Below are 22,069 nucleotides of genomic sequence, written 5' to 3'. Positions count from 1 at the left end.
TGCACATCTCCTAATAGAGGCCATGCAACAGCTGCAGCAGCCTGATGGTTCTCCCCTTTCTTAAGAAATCCTAACTGTCCTGCAGCCTGCTGCAGGAGAACCAGCAGTCCAGCCAGGGAGCTCTGGGTATTGCCATACTCCCTTGGTGGCCCCCACTCATCCAGGAGTGCAGCCACTCCACCCTACGTGGATGTTTCAGGCCATCGCAGGATTCCCCTGGGGAGTCTCCTTTCCCATTACAGACGGCAGTTCCTTGGCCTCCTGGCTGGCTTGCCAAATGTTCCAACCCAGTTTAGCTCCAAGACCAAAGAACATGCGTGGCATGGAGTTACCCATGAGTTTAGTTAGGGACTTAAAAAACAGGAGAAGAATCTGCCCGATGGTGGCAAGTCAGGAAAGTGAAGTCAGCATTCCATGGAGAGAGAGAGAAGGAGAGAGGGAGGGAGAGAGGGAGGGAGGGAGAGAGAGGAGTGCCAAAGGAGTGCTTATAAAGGTTTATGACAATGGAGGATGTTGCAAGATTTGGTTATAACAAGGTCTCGCGAGATTTGGTTACTGACAGTGATTAGGGAGGGAAGTTTTAATGCTTTTCCTCCTGGGGGTGGGGGGGTAGGGGCCTGTTGACTTTTAATGTCTTTTCTGGTCATATAGGCAGCTGCATGTATCTCATAATGGAGGAAGGGGTGAGGCCCCAGGTCCTGGGTCCTCACACAATTTATAAATCACAGATTCAGGACTTTACTCCATGCTTTAGATCCTTGTTATTTCCCATGTCTTCTTGAGTATCAGATAATTTTAGTTGTAAAGTGTCACAACTTACATGAATTTCTGGAGATGTTCTTAGCTATTATCTCTTCAAATATTGATGCTCCTTCATTTTTCTATATTCTCTCCTGCAGTTCCCTTCACGTTGTACAGTGACCTACTCTATCACACTACGTCCGTGGTTCTCAGTCTTTCTGTGGTGAAGACTAGTTTGCTTGTTTGTTTTCAATTTCCAATCCATTGTTGACCATTATTTCTATATAATACAATAAAAATGTCACAGCAATTTCAAATTTAGATAAAAGTTTCTAAATGTTTATGCTTGCCTTCTGTACCATGAACCAATAGAAGCTTGTGGACCAGCCCTGCTTCACAGACCAAACTTGGATTAGCACTGTTCCTTTTCCCTTAACCTCAATTTTTATAATTTATCTCTCTGTGCTGTATTCTAGATAATTTTCTCATATCTGCCTCCCAATTCTGATCCCATGTTCAATATGCTGTTTAGTCCATCTGTTGAGTTGGTTTTTTTAATGACTGTTTTTCATTTCCAGAAGTTATATGTAGTTCTTTTTGAGTTCCATCCATTCTTCTTTCAGTCTCGTTCTTCAATATACTTTCTCTTTCTCCTTTTATCTTCTTAATTATATTAAATATATTTTCTTTATAGTCACATTCAGACTTTTTTCTGTTATCTCAAGTTCTTAGGGTGCTTAATCTTTTGGTCTGTTCCACCTGCTAACTCTGTTATGGCCAGTTATTTCCTCTTGTTTTAATTTTTGCTTCAGAGCTTATCTATATGCAGCTGGTATCACTTTTTCATTGGGTTGTGGAAGTAGGTTAGATATCAGCTTTAGGTTCGTATCTGTCAAGTATCCAGAGGCTTTACTATTCTGGGAGCTGTTTTTTACATTAATTTCTCCACTTGGGAGATCCTGTATGACATTGGTTCCACACTTTAAGAGACTCTTTTCTTTCTTTAACCTCCAATACAGTCCAGGGCAAGAGAGAGGCTTCCTTATGGCATTCCAGTCCTGATGAGTAGAGATTTTTAGACCCGCTTTTCAAAAGAGCAGCTCTTTCATGCAGGGAATGTCAGTTTCAGCCCTCCTTCTTGTTCATGCTCATATCCAAGTCTCTTGTTCTTGTGCTCCTACCCTTTGAATCCAAATCTGGGTCAGATTTTTTCCTTCCCTTTGTTATCTCTTCTCAATCAGGATTTAAATACCTCTTGGAGGCACTTAGAGATTTCTGTTTCTTTCCTTTGATTGCTCTCTTTGCTTTTAAATCAGACTTGAATTGGTGTTTGTGGCCAGAGGGAAGATCTATGTTAGTTCCTTCATGTTGACAGAACTATGCCTATACATTTTACTAAATGTTAATTTGGCTTGGTTAAAAACAGTTAACTATAAATACTTCTCACTAAAAATTTGTCATTGTCTTCTGGATAGGTCCTCCTCACCAAGTATCTGATGATAATTCTTAGTTTGGCTGTTCTTCAAGTTAATATACAAATTTTTCCTTTACTTTCCCCTTTTTGTAGCTTTTAAAGATCTTTTTGTATATTTTTACCATCTGCATCAGTGTATTTTTGCCTCATTGTCCTTGTTCTTAAGTACCGAAAAATCATTGCTTACAGTTCACTCAAAATTCAGTCTTTTATCATTTGGTTCCTACAGGATTTGCGCCCCTCTTAATTACTCTGCAAATGTGGGCTGCCTTCATTTTTAGTTAACAGTGTAGTGGAATGATGCCATAACCCCCTCCACCCCTTTCCCGGGTGGCCTCCATTTGCATAATCTTTGTAACTCTAATCTGCTCAAGTCCATGTTCTCAAGCATTGTTGTATAGCACTGTGAAAGTAAGAAGAGTCACTGCATACTTGGAGTCCAAACTTTATTTAGCCATGAACTTCATGTCTGACATTAGGAGATATATAATGATATATAACCACATACTCATCAATGTTTTCATATAGAAATTTAGAACCAAAAAATGAAAATTATTTAAATAGTACTTTCTAAATATTTTAATCTTGTACTGGGTGTGGGCATGGTATGAATATGGGAGAGATGAGGATAAAATGGTAAGTATAAAGTATGTATTGCTTCATTTTTTTGTGGTAAAGCCTTGTTTCATCCTGTCAACATTGCTTATCCATCCATATCAGTAAACAGTCCAGTTACAATTTATGACATTCTATGTAGTCTATTTTCTTTTGCTTATTAAAAATTAAAATATTAAATTAGCACATTAATATTGTAACAAGATAATGATTATCTTGGACAGAATATATGCTATGTAAAATTAGGAACCCCCTACTTAATAAGACAAGCCCTTGATCTTGAGGTTTGCTCTTGTGAAACTTACGGCTGTAAAAGGAAGGCTAAGCCTTCCTATAATTATGCCTAAGAGGGCCCTCCAGAGAACCTCTTTTGTTGCTCAGATGTGGCCTCTCTCTAAGCCCAACTTGGCAAATAAATTAATTAACCTCCCCCCTGCATGGGACATACTCCCAGGGTATTGAATCTCTCTGCAACGTAGGACATGACTCCCAGGAATGAGCCTGGCCCTGGCATCAAGGGATTGAAAATGCCTTTTTGACCAAAATGGGGGTGGGGGGTGGGAAGAAAGGTACAAAATAAGGTTACTGTGGCTAAGAGATTTCAAATAGAGTCGAGAGGCTATCGTGGAGGTTACTCTTACGCAAGCTACAGCTAGATATCCCAAATGGCCACAGTATGCCAAGCCCTAACCAACAGTAATCCCAGACTACCCAGGTCCCTATCTGAGACTCCATAAAAGTTTCACCCACTAAGTTTATCTTTAAATTTAGTGAGTGAGTGAGTTTATTTTAGCCTTCTTAAGAACATCAACCAGAGACAGCTCCCTTCCCCATAATGTCAACAAACCTTTTCAGTATGAAAAAATTTAGGGTGGTCACTGCCTAGACACCACTAAAGATTGAGAAAGTAATTAAACGAGAGACAGGGGCAGCAACAGACAAAATAGGATTTAACAAAGGATTATGAATACTGAATCTTTATATAAATGTGTTTTGTTTTTTTTTTTTTTTTTTGGATGCTGGGATATTGGAGTAGCTGAGGTGTGGAGCATGACATTCCTTGTGGTTTGCTCTATGGCTGCTCCTTGGATTGTGCAGCCATAGATATACATAGCTATGTATGTAGATATATACATAGATATGTAGATAAGAATTATCACCTGTGTATATCTTGTGTTTCACAATGGGGAGGTAGCTTAATCTGTGAAACTATAGCCCATGGCATTCTTTGAAACAATCTGTGTAGCTGCTTGTTGAATTGTACTTTGAGGGTTGTTACCTTTTTGTTTGTATGTTATGTTTTGCAAGGGGGTGGTGGTAGCTGGAATTGTGCAACTGTCGCCCATTCTTTGAGGTTTGTGAGGTTTGCTCTCTGGCTACTTGTTCAGTCGTGCTTTGAGGGTTGTCACTGTTTTGTGTATATGTTGGGTTTCACAGTGGAAAATGTATTTAAAAAAAAAACAAATTAGCACATTAGGACTTTTTTGTTTTATTACTTTCTGAAAGGAAACTATGTTGCAGTATAACTGGCTTCCAAAATAGCAAGCTTTTGCGTAGTTCTTAGTTATTTCTTACTCAATTGCTATCATTTCTCTGTCTCTTACTCAACTTTCTGAGTGTGCTGGCTGTATTTTATGCTGGGGGCATATGATACTGCTACTTTTTTACCCAGTGCTACACATGCACTCATTATTTTATTCATATGCCCTGAATTCTTAAAGCATGCAGCCAGATTATTTTTTCCATGTGATCTAAATAATAAAATAAAATTATCATGTACTTTAGTTATTGATTCTTAGGACTGTAGTGAGCATGTTTGTTGTTCCTGGGACCCTCACCTTTAGTCCTATATCCTAGGCTAAGCAAGGAAATACTAAGCTCTGTTGATTTATATATAGCTTTGATTTTTCTTTAAAGGATAGTGTGGTGTGATAGTCTAATCACAACAGTGCCAGTCACTACCCTGTTTATTATAGTTGTTGTTGTCACTTCTGTCTTTTAGTGAATGCTATCACTGTATCTTGTCCTTTGTTTAACTCAACCTGATGTGGCTGATGAAAGCTGCAGAAAACAAAAAACAGTACTTTTTCTTACCAGTGAGTAAAACTAGGAACATTAATAAAAGATCACTCAGTGGTAAAATCCCTTAGTGGCAACTGCCTCCTCCTTTGTATATTAAAACCCTCCATTTGGCAGAAGTTGGAGTGGTCTAGGATGCTGTGAAATAATCTGTTAAGACTTCCCAGCAGTATTATCCCACTATTATTGCTAATTAAGAAATTACTTTTTCACATTATTTCCATTTCTAGATAGAAAAATAGATGGGGGACAAATGCTATTTGAGACAGACACAAACATGATATATTTAACAGGAAATATATTTATATCTCCTTTCCTTTGTTGTTGTAACTGTTTTGCATTCTCCACTATGAGTAGTAGTCAATGTCAGACCAGTTAGTATGAGTGGAAATGTCATTTACTCTGCCATTCAGAAAAATTAAACTGGGAGCTAACATTAAGTTCTCTTCTCTTTGGGAAACAGTGTGACTCAGTGGAAAGATGATGGGCTGAAAGTCAGGTTTGAATCCTCCTTCCACAAATTATTAACTGGGAGACCTTGAGCAACTTAATTAACATCTCTGAGCCTTGATTTCTGAATCTGTAATATGGGTATTATGAATGATCATTTCCTGTGGTCTCATATGGTTCTTTGGCTTTAAATGCAAAATATATGTTGATAACTATCAGTTATATCTCCAGCCTTGACCTTTCCCTCACACTTAAAATTTCAAAGGCCTCCTTAACATTTCTATTTTACATCCAATAGGAATCTCAAACTTAAACTCATTTCTTGTTCCTGACCTCTTCCTTAACCATAGAGCCCACATCCACTCTATAGCAAATCCTCTTAGAATCTGTAGAATATATCCAGTGTATTACACTGCTACCATCCTAGTCACGGCCACCAGTTTCTTTTAGCTGAACAGTTATATCTTCCTAATGGTTTCCCTGCTTCTAGTGTAGTCCCCCAGCCTATCCTACATCTTTATAACATAAATCAGTTTATGTTGTACCCTTCCTTATCATTCTTCTGTTATTTTCTCATCACACTCAGATTAAAATCCAAAGTCCTTACAGTGGCCATGCAGCAGCCACACTGGTCTTTTATGCCTTTATTCTTCTCCCATATACCCAGAATGATAGCTTTTTCACTTTATTCCAATTTTACTTCATTCATTCACTTCACCAAATAATTCACTCATGATCACCCTATCTAAAATATCACCTCCAACCTTATATTCTAATCCTGCTTTTTTCCTTCATAGTTCTTATCACTACCTGGCATTATACTATATATGTGTTTAGTATAGTAGAGTATAGTCACTTCCTCACTAGAATGTAAGCTCCACATGAGCAGGGGTTTCTGTTTTGGAAACCTTTGTACTCTTAACACTTAGGATATGGCTTGGACTGTGAACTTCTATTTCTTTCATTCAGCAAATAGTAACTGAATGCCTTCTCTATTAAAATACTAATAATAGTATGCTTTATCTGTATACTATTCTAAGTACTTTACATCTGTTTACTCTTTTATTGCTCATAGACAAACTGTGAAGTAGATACTGTTGTTCCCATGTATCATACTTAAGAACATTAAGCCCAACTAATAAATGATGAAACCAAGATTTGAACTCACGTAGCCACCTGTCCTCTTTACATGTGGCATGTGCTATTTCCAGGGATACAAAAGAAATTTGATAGTGTCTGCCCTCAGAAACCTTTAACCTTACTTTGGAGATGTTACATATCATGAAACAAATTTAGAATAATATAAGATTAAGTCCAAAATGAGAACTACAGACTGGGTTATAGAAATCAAAAGGAGAAAGATTATCCTGGGCCAGACACATTATAGGGAATGTAAGTTCTCAGAGTATGGGTGAAAACCAACTGAATGAGACCCATTAGGAGTACTGGTTAAAAAACACTTAAACCTGGGCCACCCCCAGATCTCTTGAATTATAGTCTCTCAGCGAGATGCAAAGGAATCTTAAAACTTTTCATTATATACTAGATTTCAATATATTGTGAATATATTTCTATCCTATATCTTGGCCATATAACTCATATAGTACTATCTCTTATTAAAAGTATATGCCTTGCATGTTCTATTTGGTTATGAATCTCTAGAGGATAAGAAGCATCTTTTGTTTGTCCTTGTTATGGCACTCCCTTTCCCCTGTTAGCATCTAATACAGTGCCACATTATTTTTCTCTGTCTCTAACCATTTCCTTTAAAAAGGTCCAGTAGACACTCAGAGCACATAAATTTTGTGGTATTTTTGCCAAAAAATGCATAACCTCAATCCAATAATGAGAAAACAGTAGACAATCCCAAATCGAGGTGTATTCTACAAAATAACTTACTTGAGTCAATTGGTGTCCTTAGGCTTTTTTTCTTTCTTTTTAATTCTAGCACCAAGGGATATCTTTCTTGCTGGCTGAAATGGCAATGAAAGTGGAGCTAGCTAGATTAAGTTACCAGAGAGCAGCTTGGGAGATCGATTCTGGTCGCCGAAATACCTTTTTTGCTTCTATTGCAAAGGCATTTGCTGCAGATATTGCAAATCAGTTAGCTACTGATGCTGTGCAAATTTTTGGAGGCAATGGATTTAATACTGAATATCCTGTTGAAAAACTAATGAGAGATGCTAAGATCTATCAGGTAAGGTTAAAAATGTTTTTTGTTTATAGGGCATGGAATTTCATAAATGGCAGAGTAGATTTCTTATTATTTAGGGACACCATCCCACTAGTAATAATAAATGACTATATTTAGAGATGCTGTGAGCCCTAGTTTTGGGAACTAATTAGCACAAAGAAGAATATTACCTTTGATTAAGGATATGCCTTAAGAGATAATAGGTTGACAAAATAAATGATACAAACACGGTATGTCTGGACTTTTACCATCTTAGCTAATTGTAAATGGCCATTGCGCTCGTAAGAGTATGCATGACATTTTATGTTAATTAAATTATTTTGATTTGAATCTTGCTTGACAACTCTCAAATTGATTGAAACCATATTTGGAGTAAAAAACCAACATCAGAAGACAGTTTTGTTAATTACATTGGTGGTTAGAAAAACTTAGAGACCAGTAGTATTTTAGTAAATAAGATATAAATGTATGTGTTCTCCACAAGTAGCTGAGGGAATTATAACTCATGCCCCTCAGTATTTCTTCCCTAGACTCACCCCCAACCCTCCCCCCACCCCTGAACCTGCCCCGCCCAGCAAATTATTTGACAAATTCAGCTATCTGAAATATGGGGTAGAGTCATAGACTGCTAGAGTGAAAAGGAATTGTGGATGTAGTTCAGTGTCCCCCCTGCCCTCACCTTTAACTTAGATGCAGAAACTAAAGACCAGAATTGGTGCCTTATTCAAAGTCACAGGTTTATCTGGTGATATTATTATATTGGAGCCTATAATTATTATATTATTACTATTATTATCATCTACCATTTAACTCTTCTCTGCCATCTGAGAAGATCAACTAACAAATGGCTAGGGTTAGAAGTTTAAACTGGAAATCAGGAATAGCTAAGAGACCAAAAACAAATCCTTACAATATCTTTTTCTTTAGTAACTCTTTTCCTTAGATATAAGAGTAAAAAATTAGGTCTAAGAGTAGAATAGAGAATGACTAGAGGTTGAAGGAATATAGGTGACAAATAGTAAAGAACTTCTTAAAGTTTTTAAACTTTTTGAAATGTTAATATCCTTTTATTTAGTGTTTTTAAGACCCTCTTCCAAAATTTTGGTTAATGACTTTTTATACTACTTTAAACTAATCTTTATAAAGAATTAAATATTTTCACAAGTGTTTTAGTTTCCTTGTTGCTAAAGCAAATACCATGTAGTGGGTTGGTTTAAAATAACGAGGATTATTGGCTCTTGGTTTTGAGGCTAGAAGTCCAAAATCAAGGCATCATCAAGGTCATACTTTCTCCCCAAAGATGGCATTATGTGGCTGGCTGCCTGTGATTCTTGGCTTTTCAGCCACATCACAGTGAACAAGGCAGCTTCTTCTTTCTCTTCTGGGATACGTTGACTTCCTGTTTCTGGCTGCTCCCTCTGGCTTCTCTGTGTGGCCTTCCCAGTAAGGCCTTCAGTAATAGGATTAAGACCCATCCTGATTCAGTTGGGCCATAACTTAACTGAAGTAACCTCATCAAAAGGTCTTATTTAAAATGGGTTAACACCCATAGGCATGGATTAAGTTTAAGGACATGTTTTACTGGGATACATAGGTCCAAGCCACCACAACAGGTATTACAAAATAAGGTTTAGGAATCACAGTAGACTAGACCCTGTATATGGTTTGATTCTATTTGATATTACAATGGAGCTTTTATTACTCAAAATATCAAGTACATCTAAGTGAGTTGTACTGAAAGTATTTAACCTACATTTTTTTTCTTCTAGATTTATGAAGGTACTGCACAAATTCAAAGGCTTATTATTGCCCGTGAACACATTGCCAAGTATAAAAATTAAGATCTCTATCGAAACATGGTAAATTGTTGAACTAGAACATAATCCACTATTTAAGCTCCAGAAAAGAGAAAGAGCTTTAATGTTTTCCCCAGTGAAATTTTAAAATAAGTACTCTTATGCCACACCTATTCTACTGATTCTAATAGTACTTTTATCATTTTGTTTAACTTATGACTAGCCTTTTCTCAAAGATTTGGTTTCATTAAAATCACGTGTCCTCCTCAATATCATTGATTTACATTAACCTAGAAAAATATTCTTTGTTATTTTGATCTCTTAAAATTGATTTAGCAGAAATTTCTTGGAATGTTAGTATTTTTCCAATGATAGGAAAGAAAGCTTATGAAAGTATTCAGAATGTTTCAAAATTTACATTGAAAAAATACTGTGGGATTTGGATGCCACCAAACGCCTTTCCAGTGACTTTAGAAACTTAATGGTATTGTATGAGAGGAGTTTTTTACTACAATTTGGAAAGCATTTGCTTTCAGTTTTGTACTTTAATGGTTAAAAATCTGATGTTCATATTCTCGCATTATACACCTCCCAGATGTTACTTGAAAATCTTATTTAATTCTTAGTTCACATTTCAGTTGCCTTATTTAAAACAGATCAATAAAGCTTGCCCGAAATTATTTTTATATGACTCCATTGGTCATATAGGTAGCCTTTGGTCTGTTGTACACAATCTCATTTCATGATTTCATGTGCCTAAGTTCTGAAAAGGAATTAAAGTAAAATTGTCTTCTTGAATGCTTCTTAGTGTGTCTGTTTATATACTTTCCAAAATTTTTATTACTTCACGCTAATAGTGTATAGTTGATGTATTTTACTGTGGTGAAAAAAAAAGTCATGTTTTGATTTCAAGCTGAATAAAATACCTGTTCATTGTTTCATTAGAGACTATTACCTTGGAAAATAAAAATATAAAATAATATGTAAAAACCTTCTGCGAATTTAATGTTTTGTTTTGTTTTGTTTGTAATTCTAAACATGTAATTGGGCTATAATCTGTTATATTAAATTACCCAAATAAAAATCTAAATGTTTACAAAAATAAAATATTTAAATGACTATTTTCTTCATGCTCAATAATGGAATTGTAGTGTTATGGTATAGCTAGAGATCAGTAAGGAGATTTAGAGGCTTCTTACTTAAATGAAACATTATATAGAAATAACAAATAGAATATATACATTTGTCCTAGTTTGCTAATGCTGCAGAATGCAAAACACCAGAGATGGATTGGCTTTTTATAAAAACGGGGGATTTATTTCGATACACAGTTACAGTCTTAAGGCCACAAAGCGTCCAAGGCAACACATCAGCAATCGGGTACCCTCACCGGAGGATGGCCAATGGCCTCCGGGAAAACCTCTGTTAGCTAGGAAGGGCAGCTGGCATCTGCTCCAAGCTCCGGCCTCAAAACGGCTTTCTCCCAGGACGTTCCTCTCTAGCAAGCTTGCTCCTCTTTCAAAACATCACTCCCAGCTGCACTCTCTTTCTTCCCCCCAAGTCAGCTCATTTATATAGCTCCACTGATCAAGGGCCCACCCCGAATGGGCGGGGGCCACGCCTCCATGGGAACATCTCATCAAATTATCTCCCACAGCTGGGTGGGGCACACTCCAAGCAAATCTAACCACCACCAAACTTCTGCCCCCCACACAAGACTATAAAGATAATGGCATTTGGGGGACACAATACACTCAAACTGGCACAACATTTCAAATGCCAAATTTGAATTTGTTCAGCAACAGAAAACTAAAAAACCCAAACAGGTTGATCTAAAAAAGAATCACGTAGTAACACTTCAGAAATAAAAAAATATAATAATTGAAATAAAAACTCATTGGATTGTTTAGGTAGCAGGTAAGGAATAGTTCAAGACCATTAAGGAATTAAAATAGTGCTTCTCAAATTTTAACATGCATGGGAATCACTGAGAGAACTTGTTAAAATACAGAATGTGATTTGGTAGGTCTAGGGTGGAACCTAGATTCTGCGTTTCTAATAAGCCCCCAGGTGATGCGGATGCTGCTGGTCCATGGATTTTAATTAGCAAAGGGATATTAGAATATGGATACAAAGAAATTACCCAACATCCATCACAGAAAGGCAAAAATATGGAAAATACAACAGTAAAAGAAAAAGATGGAATAATAAAGTCTACCTTGCCCAATAAAGTCCTAGAAGAGAGAACACTGAAAGTAAGCCAGTTTACACTAAGATTTACAGGGTCTGGAGCAAGAGTATGAATGGAGGTCCACATATCACATGTCCTAACAAAGTTAAAAATCAAACTAATAAACCATTAATTAAGGTATATTCTGTCTTCCTCCTTCATGACAATGCAGAAAGCTAGGTTCAGATTTAGACTTTTTGTAATTCTTAGCATTCTGTGCTGGAAACTGGCAGAATAGAGAAAGAAGTAGAGAGATGTCTTTTGGCCTGTCCTCTTCCTTGTACCACTCCTGGCTCCTGCATCATGATAAGATTTGGACCCATGCATGTGGACATCTAGCTTACACATTCAAGTTCCCTCCATACACCCTTAAAGAAGCATCTTGGTTATCTCCTCAGTACAGGTGGCACACATATTCACATACGATCAGCCCTCCAAGACAAAGACCCAGGGAAGAGACCCAAAGAGGATTTGGAGGTGGGCTATGAGGTCATTTGGGCAGGCAGAGAAATCTAGGGTCCCAGTGACTTGAAACATGGTCTGAAGGCGGGGAGGCAGGTTTCTGGTACACATGTTCACTCAGCTCTAGGGATTCATACATGGAGAGATGTGTGGCTGCAGGAGGATAAGAGTGGGGTCCTCTTAAGCATGGGGACCAGGCTAGGGATCTGTCTTACCTGGGCTCAACCATGGTATTGGAAGAGACATTATTAGAAATTTGTCATGATTGATAAAAGAAAGAAATCTGCAAATACAGAAAGTGCACCAAATACCTGGTAAGATAAATAAAAGTAAACCTACAATCAGAGCCATCTTCATGAATCTGCACAAAACTGAAAACCAAGAAAAGATCTTAAAAGCAGGTGTGTAAGTTTGAAACTGTTATGTACCACAGAAAAGCCCATGGTCTTTTAGCCTATTCCTGTGGGTGCAGACCTGTTGTAGGTGGGACCTTTTGGTTAGGTTATTTCAGTTGAGATGTGATCCACCCCATTCAAGGTGGGTCTTAATCCTTTTATGGGAGTCCTTTGTGAGAGAATAAACGTCAGAAGAAGCCAGAGAGCTTAGAGAGAAAAAGGCCCCAGAGGGGCTGAGAGAGGAAGCCTCTGAAGCCAGGAGCTGAAAGACAATAAAACCCACAGCAAAGGAACAGCAGAGGAGGCGGGCAAGATGGTGGACTGGTGAGCTGTATGTTTTAGTTACTCCTCCAGGAAAGTAGGTAGAAAGCCAGGAACTGCATGGACTGGACACCACAGAGCAATCTGACTTTGGGCATACTTCATACAACACTCATGAAAACGTGGAACTGCTGAGATCAGCGAAATCTGTAAGTTTTTGTGGCCAGGGGACCCGCACCACTCCCTGCCAGGCTCAGTCCCGTGGGAGGAGGGGCTGTCAGCTCCAGGAAGGAGAAGGGAGAACTGCAGTGGCAGCCCTTATCGGCAAACTCATCCATTGATCCAAACTCCAACCCATTGACAGACTGAGACCAGACACCAGAGAATCTGAGAGCAGCCAGCCCAGCAGAGAGGAGACAGCATAGAAAAAAACAACACGAAAAAACTCCAAAATAAAAGCGGAGGATTTTTGGAGTTCTGGTGAACATAGAAAGGGGAACGGGCAGAGCTCAGGCCCTGAGGCTCATATGACAAATCCGAAGAAGAAGAAAGCTGACTCTCTCTGCCCTGTGGACCTTTCCTTAATGGCCCCTAATTGCTTTGTCTCTTAGCATTTCAATAAACATTAAATCTCTGAGGAGGCCCTTTTTTTTTTTTAATCCTTTTTTCTTTTTCTAAAACAATTACTCTAAGAAGTCCAATACCGAAAGCTTCACAGACTTGCAATTGGGCAGGTCAAGACAAGAGCCCAGAATTAAGCGAACTCTGAGACAAAAGGCAATAATCCAGTGGCTGAGAAAATTCATAAAACCAACAACTTCCCAAGAAAAGGGGGGTGTCCACTCACAGCCATCATCCTGGTGGACAGGAAACACTCCTGCCCATCACCAGCCCCATAGCCCAGAGCTGCCCCAGACAACCCAGTGTGATGGAAGTGCTTCAAATAACAGGCACACACCACAACACTGTGCGTGGACATTAGCCTTCCCTGCAACATCAGCTGATTGTCCCAGAGTTGGGAAGGTGGAGCAGTGTGAATTAACAAAGCCCCATTCAGCCATCATTGCAGCAGACTGGGAGCCTCCCTACACAGCCCAGCAGCCCAGAACTGCCCTGGGGGGGACGGCACTCACCTGTAACATAGCACAGTCATCCCTCAACAGAGGACCAGGGGGTGCACAGCCTGGAAGAGGGGCCCACTTGCAAGTCTCAGGAGCCATATGCCAATACCAAGGACTTGTGGGTCAGTGGCAGAGACAAACTGTGGCAGGACTGAACTGAAGGATTAGACTATTGCAGCCGCTTTAAAACTCTAGGAACACCAGGGAGATTTGATTGTTAGAGCCACCCCTCCTCCCTGACTGCCCAAAAACACGCCCCATATACAGGGCAGGCAACACCAACTACACACGCAAGCTTGGTACACCAATTGGACCCCACAAGACTCACTCCCCCACTCACCACAAAGGCTAAGCAGGGGAGAACTGGCTAGTGGACGCCACCTGCTGGTTAGTTAGAGAAAGTGTACTCCACAAAGCTGTAGATCTGATAAATTAGAGATAAGGACTTCAATTGGTCTACAAATCCTAAAAGAACCCTGTCAAGTTCAGCAAATGCCAAGAGGCCAAAAAGAACAGAAAATTATAAAGCATATGAAAAAACCAGACGATATGGATAACCCAAGCCCAAGCACCCAAATCAAAAGACCAGAAGAGACACAGCACCTAGAGCAGCTACTCAAAAGAACTAAAGATGAACAATGAGACCATAGTACGGGATACAAAGGATATCAAGAAGGCCCTAGAAGAGAATAAAGAAGACATTGCAAGACTAAATAAAAAAATAGATGATCTTATGGAAATTAAAGAAACTGTTGACCAAATTAAAAAGATTCTGGACACTCATAGTACAACACTATGAGGAAGTTGAACAACGAATCAGTGACCTGGAAGATGACAGAATGGAAAATGAAAGCATAAAAAAGAATGGGGAAAAAAATTGAAAAAATCGAAACGGACCTCAGGGATATGATAGATAATATAAAACGTCCAAATATAAGACTCATTGGTGTTCCAGAAGGGGAAGAAAAGGGTAAAAGTCTAGGAAGACTATTCAAAGAAATTGTTGGGGAAAACTTCCCAAATCTTCTAAACAACATAAATACACAAATCATAAATGCTCAGCGAACTCCAAATAGAATAAATCCAAATAAACCCACTCCGAGACATATTCTGATCATTACTGTTTCAAACACGGAAGAGAAGGAGCAAGTTCTGAAAGCAGCAAGAGAAAAGCAATTCACCAACATACAAAGGAAACACCATAAGGACTAAGCAGTGACTACTCAGCAGCCACCATGGAGGCAAGAAGGCAGTGGCACGATATATTTAAAATTCTGAGTGAGAAAATTTCCAGCCAAGAATACTTTATCCAGCAAAGCTCTCCTTCAAATTTGAGGGAGAGCTTAATTTTTCACAGACAAACAAATGCTGAGAGAATTTGCTAACAAGAGACCTGCCCTACTGGAGATACTCAAGGGAGCCCTACAGACAGAGAAAACAAAGAAAGGACAGAGAGACTTGGAGAAAGGTTCAGTACTAAAGAGATTCGGTTATGGGTACAATTAAAGGATATTAGAGAGAGAGGGGAAAAATATGACAAACATAAACCAAAGGATAAGATGGCTGATTCAAGAAATGCCTTCAAGGTTATAACGTTGAATGTAAATGGATTAAACTCCCCAATTAAAAGATATAGATTCGCAGAATGGATCAAAAAAAAAGAACCATCAATATGTAGCATACAAGAAACTCATCTTAGACATAGGGACACAAAGAAATTGAAAGTGAAGGATGGAAAAAAATTATTTCATGCAAGCTACAGCCAAAGAAAGCAGGTGTTGTTGTTGGTAGCAATATTAATCTCAGATAAAATAGACTTTAAATGCAGGGATGTTTTGAGAGACAAAGAAGGCCACTACATACTAGTAAAAGGGGCAATTCAACAAGAAGGAATAACAATTGTAAATGTCTATGCACCCAATCAAGGTGCCACAAAAAACATGAGAGAAACACTGGCAAAACTAAAGGAAGCAATTGATGTTTCCACAATAATTGTGGGAGACTTCAACACAGCACTCTCTCCTATAGATAGATCAGCCAGACAGAAGACCATTAAGGAAACTGAAAACCTAAACAATCTGATAAATGAATTAGATTTAACAGACATATACAGGACATTACATCCGAAATCACAAGGATACACGTACTTTTCTAGTGCTCATGGAACATTCTCCAGAATAGATCATATGCTGGGACATAAAACAAGCCTCAATAAATTTAAAAAGATTGAAATTATTCAAAGCACATTCTCTGACCACAATGGAATACAATTAGAAGTCAATAACCATCAGAGACTTAGAAAATTCACAATACCTGAGGTTAAACAACACACTCCTAAACAATCAGTGGGTTTAAAGAAGAAATAGCAAGAGAAATTGCTAAATATATAGAGACAAATGAAAATGAGAACACAACATACCAAACCTATGGGATGCAGCAAAAGCAGTGCTAAGGGGAAATTTTATAGCACTAAACGCATATATTAAAAAGGAAGAAAGAGCCAAATCAAAGAACTAATGGATCAACTGAAGAAGCTAGAAAATGAACAGCAAACCAATCCTAAACCAAGTAGAAGAAAAGAAATAACAAGGATTTTAAAGCAGAAATAAATGACATAGAGAACAAAAAAACAATAGAGAGGATAAATATCACCAAAAGTTGGTTCTTTGAGAAGATCAACAAGATTGACAAGCCCCTAGCTAGACTGACAAAATCAAAAAGAGAGAAGACCCATATAAACAAAATAATGAATGAAAAAGGTGACATAACTACAGATCCTGAAGAAATTAAAAAAATTATAAGAGGATACTATGAACAACTGTATGGCAACAAACTGGATAATGTAGAGGAAATGGACAATTTCCTGGAAACATATGAACAAGCTAGACTGACCAGAGAAGAAACAGAAGACCTCAACCAACCCATCACAAGCAAAGAGATCCAATCAGTCATCAAAAAGCTTCCCACAAATAAATGCCCAGGGCCAGATGGCTTCACAGGGGAATTCTACAAACTTTCCAGAAAGAACTGACACCAATCTTACTCAAACTCTTTCAAAACATTGAAGAAATGGAAACACTACCTAACTCATTTTATGAAGCTACATCAATCTAATACCAAAACCAGGCAAAGATGCTACAAAAAGGAAACTACTGGCCAATCTCCCTAATGAATATAGATGCAAAAATCCTCAACAAAATACTTGCAAATCGAATCCAAAGACACATTAAAAAAATCATACACCATGACCAAGTGGGGTTTTATTCCAGGCATGCAAGGATGGTTCAACATAAGAAAATCAATCAATGTATTACAACCACATTAACAAGTCAAAGGGAAAAATCAATTGATCATCTCAATAGATGCTGAAAAAGCATTTGACAAAATCCAACATCCGTTTTTGATAAAAACACTTCAAAAGGTAGGAATTGAAGGAAACTTCCTCAGTATAATAAAGAGCATATATGAAAAACCCACAGCCAGCATAGTACTCAATGGTGAGAGACTGAAAGCCTTCCCTCTAAGATCAGGAACAAGACAAGGATGCCCGCTGTCACCACTGTATCAACATTGTGCTGGAAGTGCTAGCCAGGGCAATCCGGCAAGACAAAGAAATAAAGGCATCCAAATTGGAAAAGAAGAAGTAAAACTGTCATTGTTTGCAGATGATATGATCTTATATCTAGAAAACCCTGAGAAATCGACGAAACAGCTACTAGAGCTAATAAACAAATTTAGCAAAGTAGCGGGATACAAGATTAACGCACATAAGTCAGTAATGTTTCTATATGCTGGAAATGAACAAACTGAAGAGACACTCAAGAAAAAGATACCATTTTCAATAGCAACTAAAAAAATCAAGTACGTAGGAATAAACTTAACCAAAGATGTAAAAGACCTATACAAAGAAAACTACATAACTCTACTAAAAGAAATAGAAGCGGACCTTAAAAGATGGAAAAATATGCCATGTTCATGGATAGGAAGGCTAAATGTCATTAAGATGTCAATTCTACCCAAACTCATCTACAGATTCAATGCAATCCCAATCAAAAGTCCAACAACCTACTTTGCAGACTTGGAAAAGCTAGTTATCAAATTTATCTGGAAAGGGAAGATGCCTCGAATTGCTAAAGACACTCTAAAAAAGAAAAACGAAGTGGGAGGACTTACACTGCCTGAATTTGAAGCTTATTATAAAGCCACAGTTGTCAAAACAGCATGGGACTGGCACAAAGATAGACATATAGATCAATGGAATCGAATTGAGAATTCAGAGATAGACCCTCAGATCTATGGGCGACTGATCTTTGATAAGGCCCCCAAAGTCACTGAACTGAGTCATAATGGTCTTTTCAACAAATGGGGCTGGGAGAGTTGGATATCCATATCCAAAAGAATGAAAGAGGACCCCTACCTCACACCCTACACAAAAATTAACTCAAAATGGATGAAAGATCTCAATATAAAAGAAAGTACCATAAAACTCCTAGAAGATAATGTAGGAAAACATCTTCAAGACCTTGTATTAGGCGGCCATTTCCTAGACTTTACACCCAAAGCACAAGCAACAAAAGAAAAAATAGATAAATGGGAACTCCTCAAGCTTAGAAGTTTCTGCACCTCAAAGGAATTTCTCAAAAGGTAAAGAGGCAGCCAACTCAATGGGAAAACATTTTTGGAAACCCTGTATCTGACAAAAGACTGATATCTTGCATATATAAAGAAATCCTACAACTCAATGGACAATAGTACAGACAGCCCATTTATAAATGGGCAAAAGATATGAAAAGACAGCTCTCTGAAGAGGAAATACAAATGGCCAAGAAACACATGAAAAAATGTTCAGCTTCCATAGCTATTAGAGAGATGCAAATTAAGACCACAATGAGATACCATCTAACACCGATTAGAATGGCTGCATTAAACAACAGGAAACTACAAATGCTGGAGGGGATGTGGAGAAATTGGAACTCTTATTCATTGTTGGTGGGACTGTATAATGGTTCAGCCACTCTGGAAGTCAGTCTGGCAGTTCCTTAGAAAACTAGATATAGAGTTACCATTCGATCCAGCGAATGCACTTCTCGGTATATACCCGGAAGATCGGAAAGCAGTGACACGAACAGATATCTGCACGCCAATGTTCACAGCAGCATTATTCGCAATTGCCAAGAGATGGAAACAACCCAAATGTCCTTCAACAGATGAGTGGATAAATAAAATGTGGTATATACACACGATGGAATAGTACGCAGCAGTAAGAAGGAATGATGTCGTGAAACATATGACAACATGGATGAACCTTGAAGACATAATGCTGAGCGAAATAAGCCAGGCACAAAAAGAGAAATATTATATGCTACCACTAATGTGAACTTTGAAAAATGTAAAACAAATGGTTTATAATGTCGAATGTAGGGGAACTAGCAATAGAGAGCAATTAAGGAAGGGGGAACAACAATCCAAGAAGAACAGATAAGCTATTTAACGTTCTGGGGATGCCCAGGAATGACTATGGTCTGTTAATTTCTGATGGATATAGTAGGAACAAGTTCACAGAAATGTTGCTACATTAGGTAACTTTCTTGGGGTAAAGTAGGAACATGTTGGAAGTTAAGCAGTTATCTTAGGCTAGTTGTCTTTTTCTTACTCCCTTGTTATGGTCTCTTTGAAATGTTCTTTTATTGTATGTTTTTTTTTTTTTTTTTTCCATACAGTTGATTTAAAAAAGAAAGGAAAGTTAAAAAAAAAAAAAAGAAAAACAAGGAAAAAAATATGTAGTGCCCCCTTGAGGAGCCTGTGGAGAATGCAGGGGTATTGGCCTACCCCACCTCGATGGTTGCTAACATGACCACAGTATAGGGGACTGGTGGTTTGATGGGTTGAGCCCTCTACCACAGGTTTTACCCTTGGGAAGACGGTTGCTGCAAAGGAGAGGCTAGGCCTCCCTATAATTGTGCCTAAGAGCCCCCTCCCGAATGCCTCTTTGTTGCTCAGATGTGGCCCTCTCTCTCTAGCTAAGCCAACTTGAAATGTGAAATCACTGCCCTCCCCTCTACGTGGGATCAGACACCCAGGGGAGTGAATCTCCCTGGCAACGTGGAATATGACTCCCAGGGAGGAATGTAGACCCGGCATCGTGGGACGGAGAACATCTTCTTGACCAAAAGGGGGATGTGAAAGGAAATGAAATAAGCTTCAGTGGCAGAGAGATTCCAAAATGAGCTGAGAGGTCACTCTGGTGGGCACTCTTACGCACACTTTAGACAACCCTTTTTAGGTTCTAAAGAATTGGAGTAGCTGGTGGTGGATACCTGAAACTATCAAACTACAACCCAGAACCCATGAATCTCGAAGACAATTGTATAAAAATGTAGCTTATGAGGGGTGACAATGGGATTGGGAAAGCCATAAGGACCACACTCCACTTTGTCTAGTTTATGGATGGATGAATAGAAAAATAGGGGAAGGAAACAAACAGACAAAGGTACCCAGTGTTCTTTTTTACTTCAATTGCTCTTTTTCACTTTAATTATTATTCTTGTTATTTTTGTGTGTGTGCTAATGAAGGTGTCAGGGGTTGATTTAGGTGATGAATGTACAACTATGTAATGGTACTGTGAACAACTGAATGTATGATTTGTTTTGTATGACTGCGTGGTATGTGAATATATCTCAATAAAATGAAGATTAAAAAGATAAATAAAATAAAATGAAAAAAAAAAAAAAGGACCAGCAGATGCGGGCCATGTGCCTTCCTACAGGCAGAAGTGTCCCAGATACTGGCAGCCTTTCTTCAGAGAAGGTATCCTGTTGAAGTCTTAATTTGGACATTTTCATGGCCTTAGAATTATAATTTGTAAGCTAATAAATACCCATTATTAAAAGTCCATCCATTTCTGGTATATTACATTTTGGCAGCTTTAGCAAACTGAAACAGCAGACAAAGAAGAAAAGAGATCACTACACCGTGACCATTAGACTGACAGCTATCTTTTCAACAGCACCAAAGAAATAATATCTTTCAAGTGTTGTGAGAAAACAACTGTCAACCTAGAACTGTGGACTCACAAAGTCCTTTTAAGATTCACCTGGGTGAACTAAAGGCATTTTCAGATAAATATAACTGAGAGTTTTCCACAAACAGACCCTAATTAAAGAAAGAAAAAGCATTTAAAGAAGGAAAATGACTTAAGAAGAATCGTGTGAAATGCAAGAAGAAAGAGCAAAAACAATAAAAACTACAGAAAAAGTGGAACAAATGGGAACAATTCCAAACAAATAAATAAATCATCATAATACATATTTATGGACTGATAACCAATTAAAAGCCTGAAAGCGGACAAAAAATCAGCCATATGCTGTTTACAAGACACTTCTAAAACAGAAAGACAGAAACGTTTGAAGTAAAAGTCTGAAAAAATCAATAGGAGTTAGGTATTAAAAGAAATTTTGGAAAGTTACAGTAATATTTAACACAGTAGAGTTTTTTAAAGATAAAAAGCATTATAAGGGTTTGAGAGGGTCATCACTTAATGACAAAACGTTCAGCTCACCAGAATTAGTTAATTCTGAACTCAAATGCACTTAATAAACTAGCCCCAAGCTATAACGGGAAAATCAAGTTCCAAGGAGGAATAGTGAAATTCATCATCGTAGTGGGAGATTTCAACATCTCTCTCAATTATTGATAGACGTCATGTATCAGTGTCAGAAACCATTGTCCAAATCGTTATTAAAAGTAATAAATTTTAAGGTGCTTTTCTTATGGGTGTTAAATGCGTTAAGTGTGAAAAACATAAGAATACATAAAATAACTGTAATTCAACTAGCATATCTGAACTCCGTGGAAAGTTCGTAAAAAGATCCAAGAGCGAGGGTGTTCCTTTTTCAAAAGTATTGTCCAAATATTTTAACTATTAGCACTTCCTGAGGAAATGGGGGCCCTAGACCTGAAATGAACAAGGCAAAGAGGAAGGAAACATGAACCTTTCGCTAACATTCATTCAAAAAACATTTACTGAACTTAATATGTGGAAGCACTTTACTAATTACCGGTCATTTCAGGTGTTCAGAGTTTAAAGAGCCTCAAGAACAAATTATTTCTTAAAAGCAAAGCATTTCACTGTTACTTAAAGCTATTTACACTAATAGAAGACGACCGTGGGACGTGAAACCGGGCGAGAAATGTGAAACCAGGCAAGAAAATGGGTGCCAGAGCCTCTGGGCGCAGGCACCGAAGACACCT

At 38.1% G+C, this 22,069-nt stretch overlaps 1 protein-coding gene across 2 annotated transcripts in view; it reads left to right on the top strand.

Moving 5' to 3' along the window:
* ACADM (acyl-CoA dehydrogenase medium chain) overlaps window positions 1-10,147 on the top strand; it is a 54,436-nt gene extending 44,289 nt beyond the window's left edge. For both annotated transcript variants that reach the window (XM_037826897.1, XM_037826898.1), the window contains exons 11-12: window positions 7,308-7,556; window positions 9,323-10,147. In XM_037826897.1, coding sequence (XP_037682825.1) covers window positions 7,308-7,556; window positions 9,323-9,394 — 321 coding nt within the window. In that variant the 3' untranslated portion in view covers window positions 9,395-10,147. The remainder of the gene's footprint in view (window positions 1-7,307; window positions 7,557-9,322) is intronic.
* Window positions 10,148-22,069: the final 11,922 nt, after the last annotated feature.

This window comes from Choloepus didactylus, chromosome 2 (assembly GCF_015220235.1).
Source record: "Choloepus didactylus isolate mChoDid1 chromosome 2, mChoDid1.pri, whole genome shotgun sequence".
Lineage (NCBI taxonomy): Eukaryota > Metazoa > Chordata > Mammalia > Pilosa > Megalonychidae > Choloepus > Choloepus didactylus.
The sequence above is the reverse complement of the archived record's forward strand: the minus strand, read 5'-3'. Positions and strand labels throughout refer to the sequence as shown.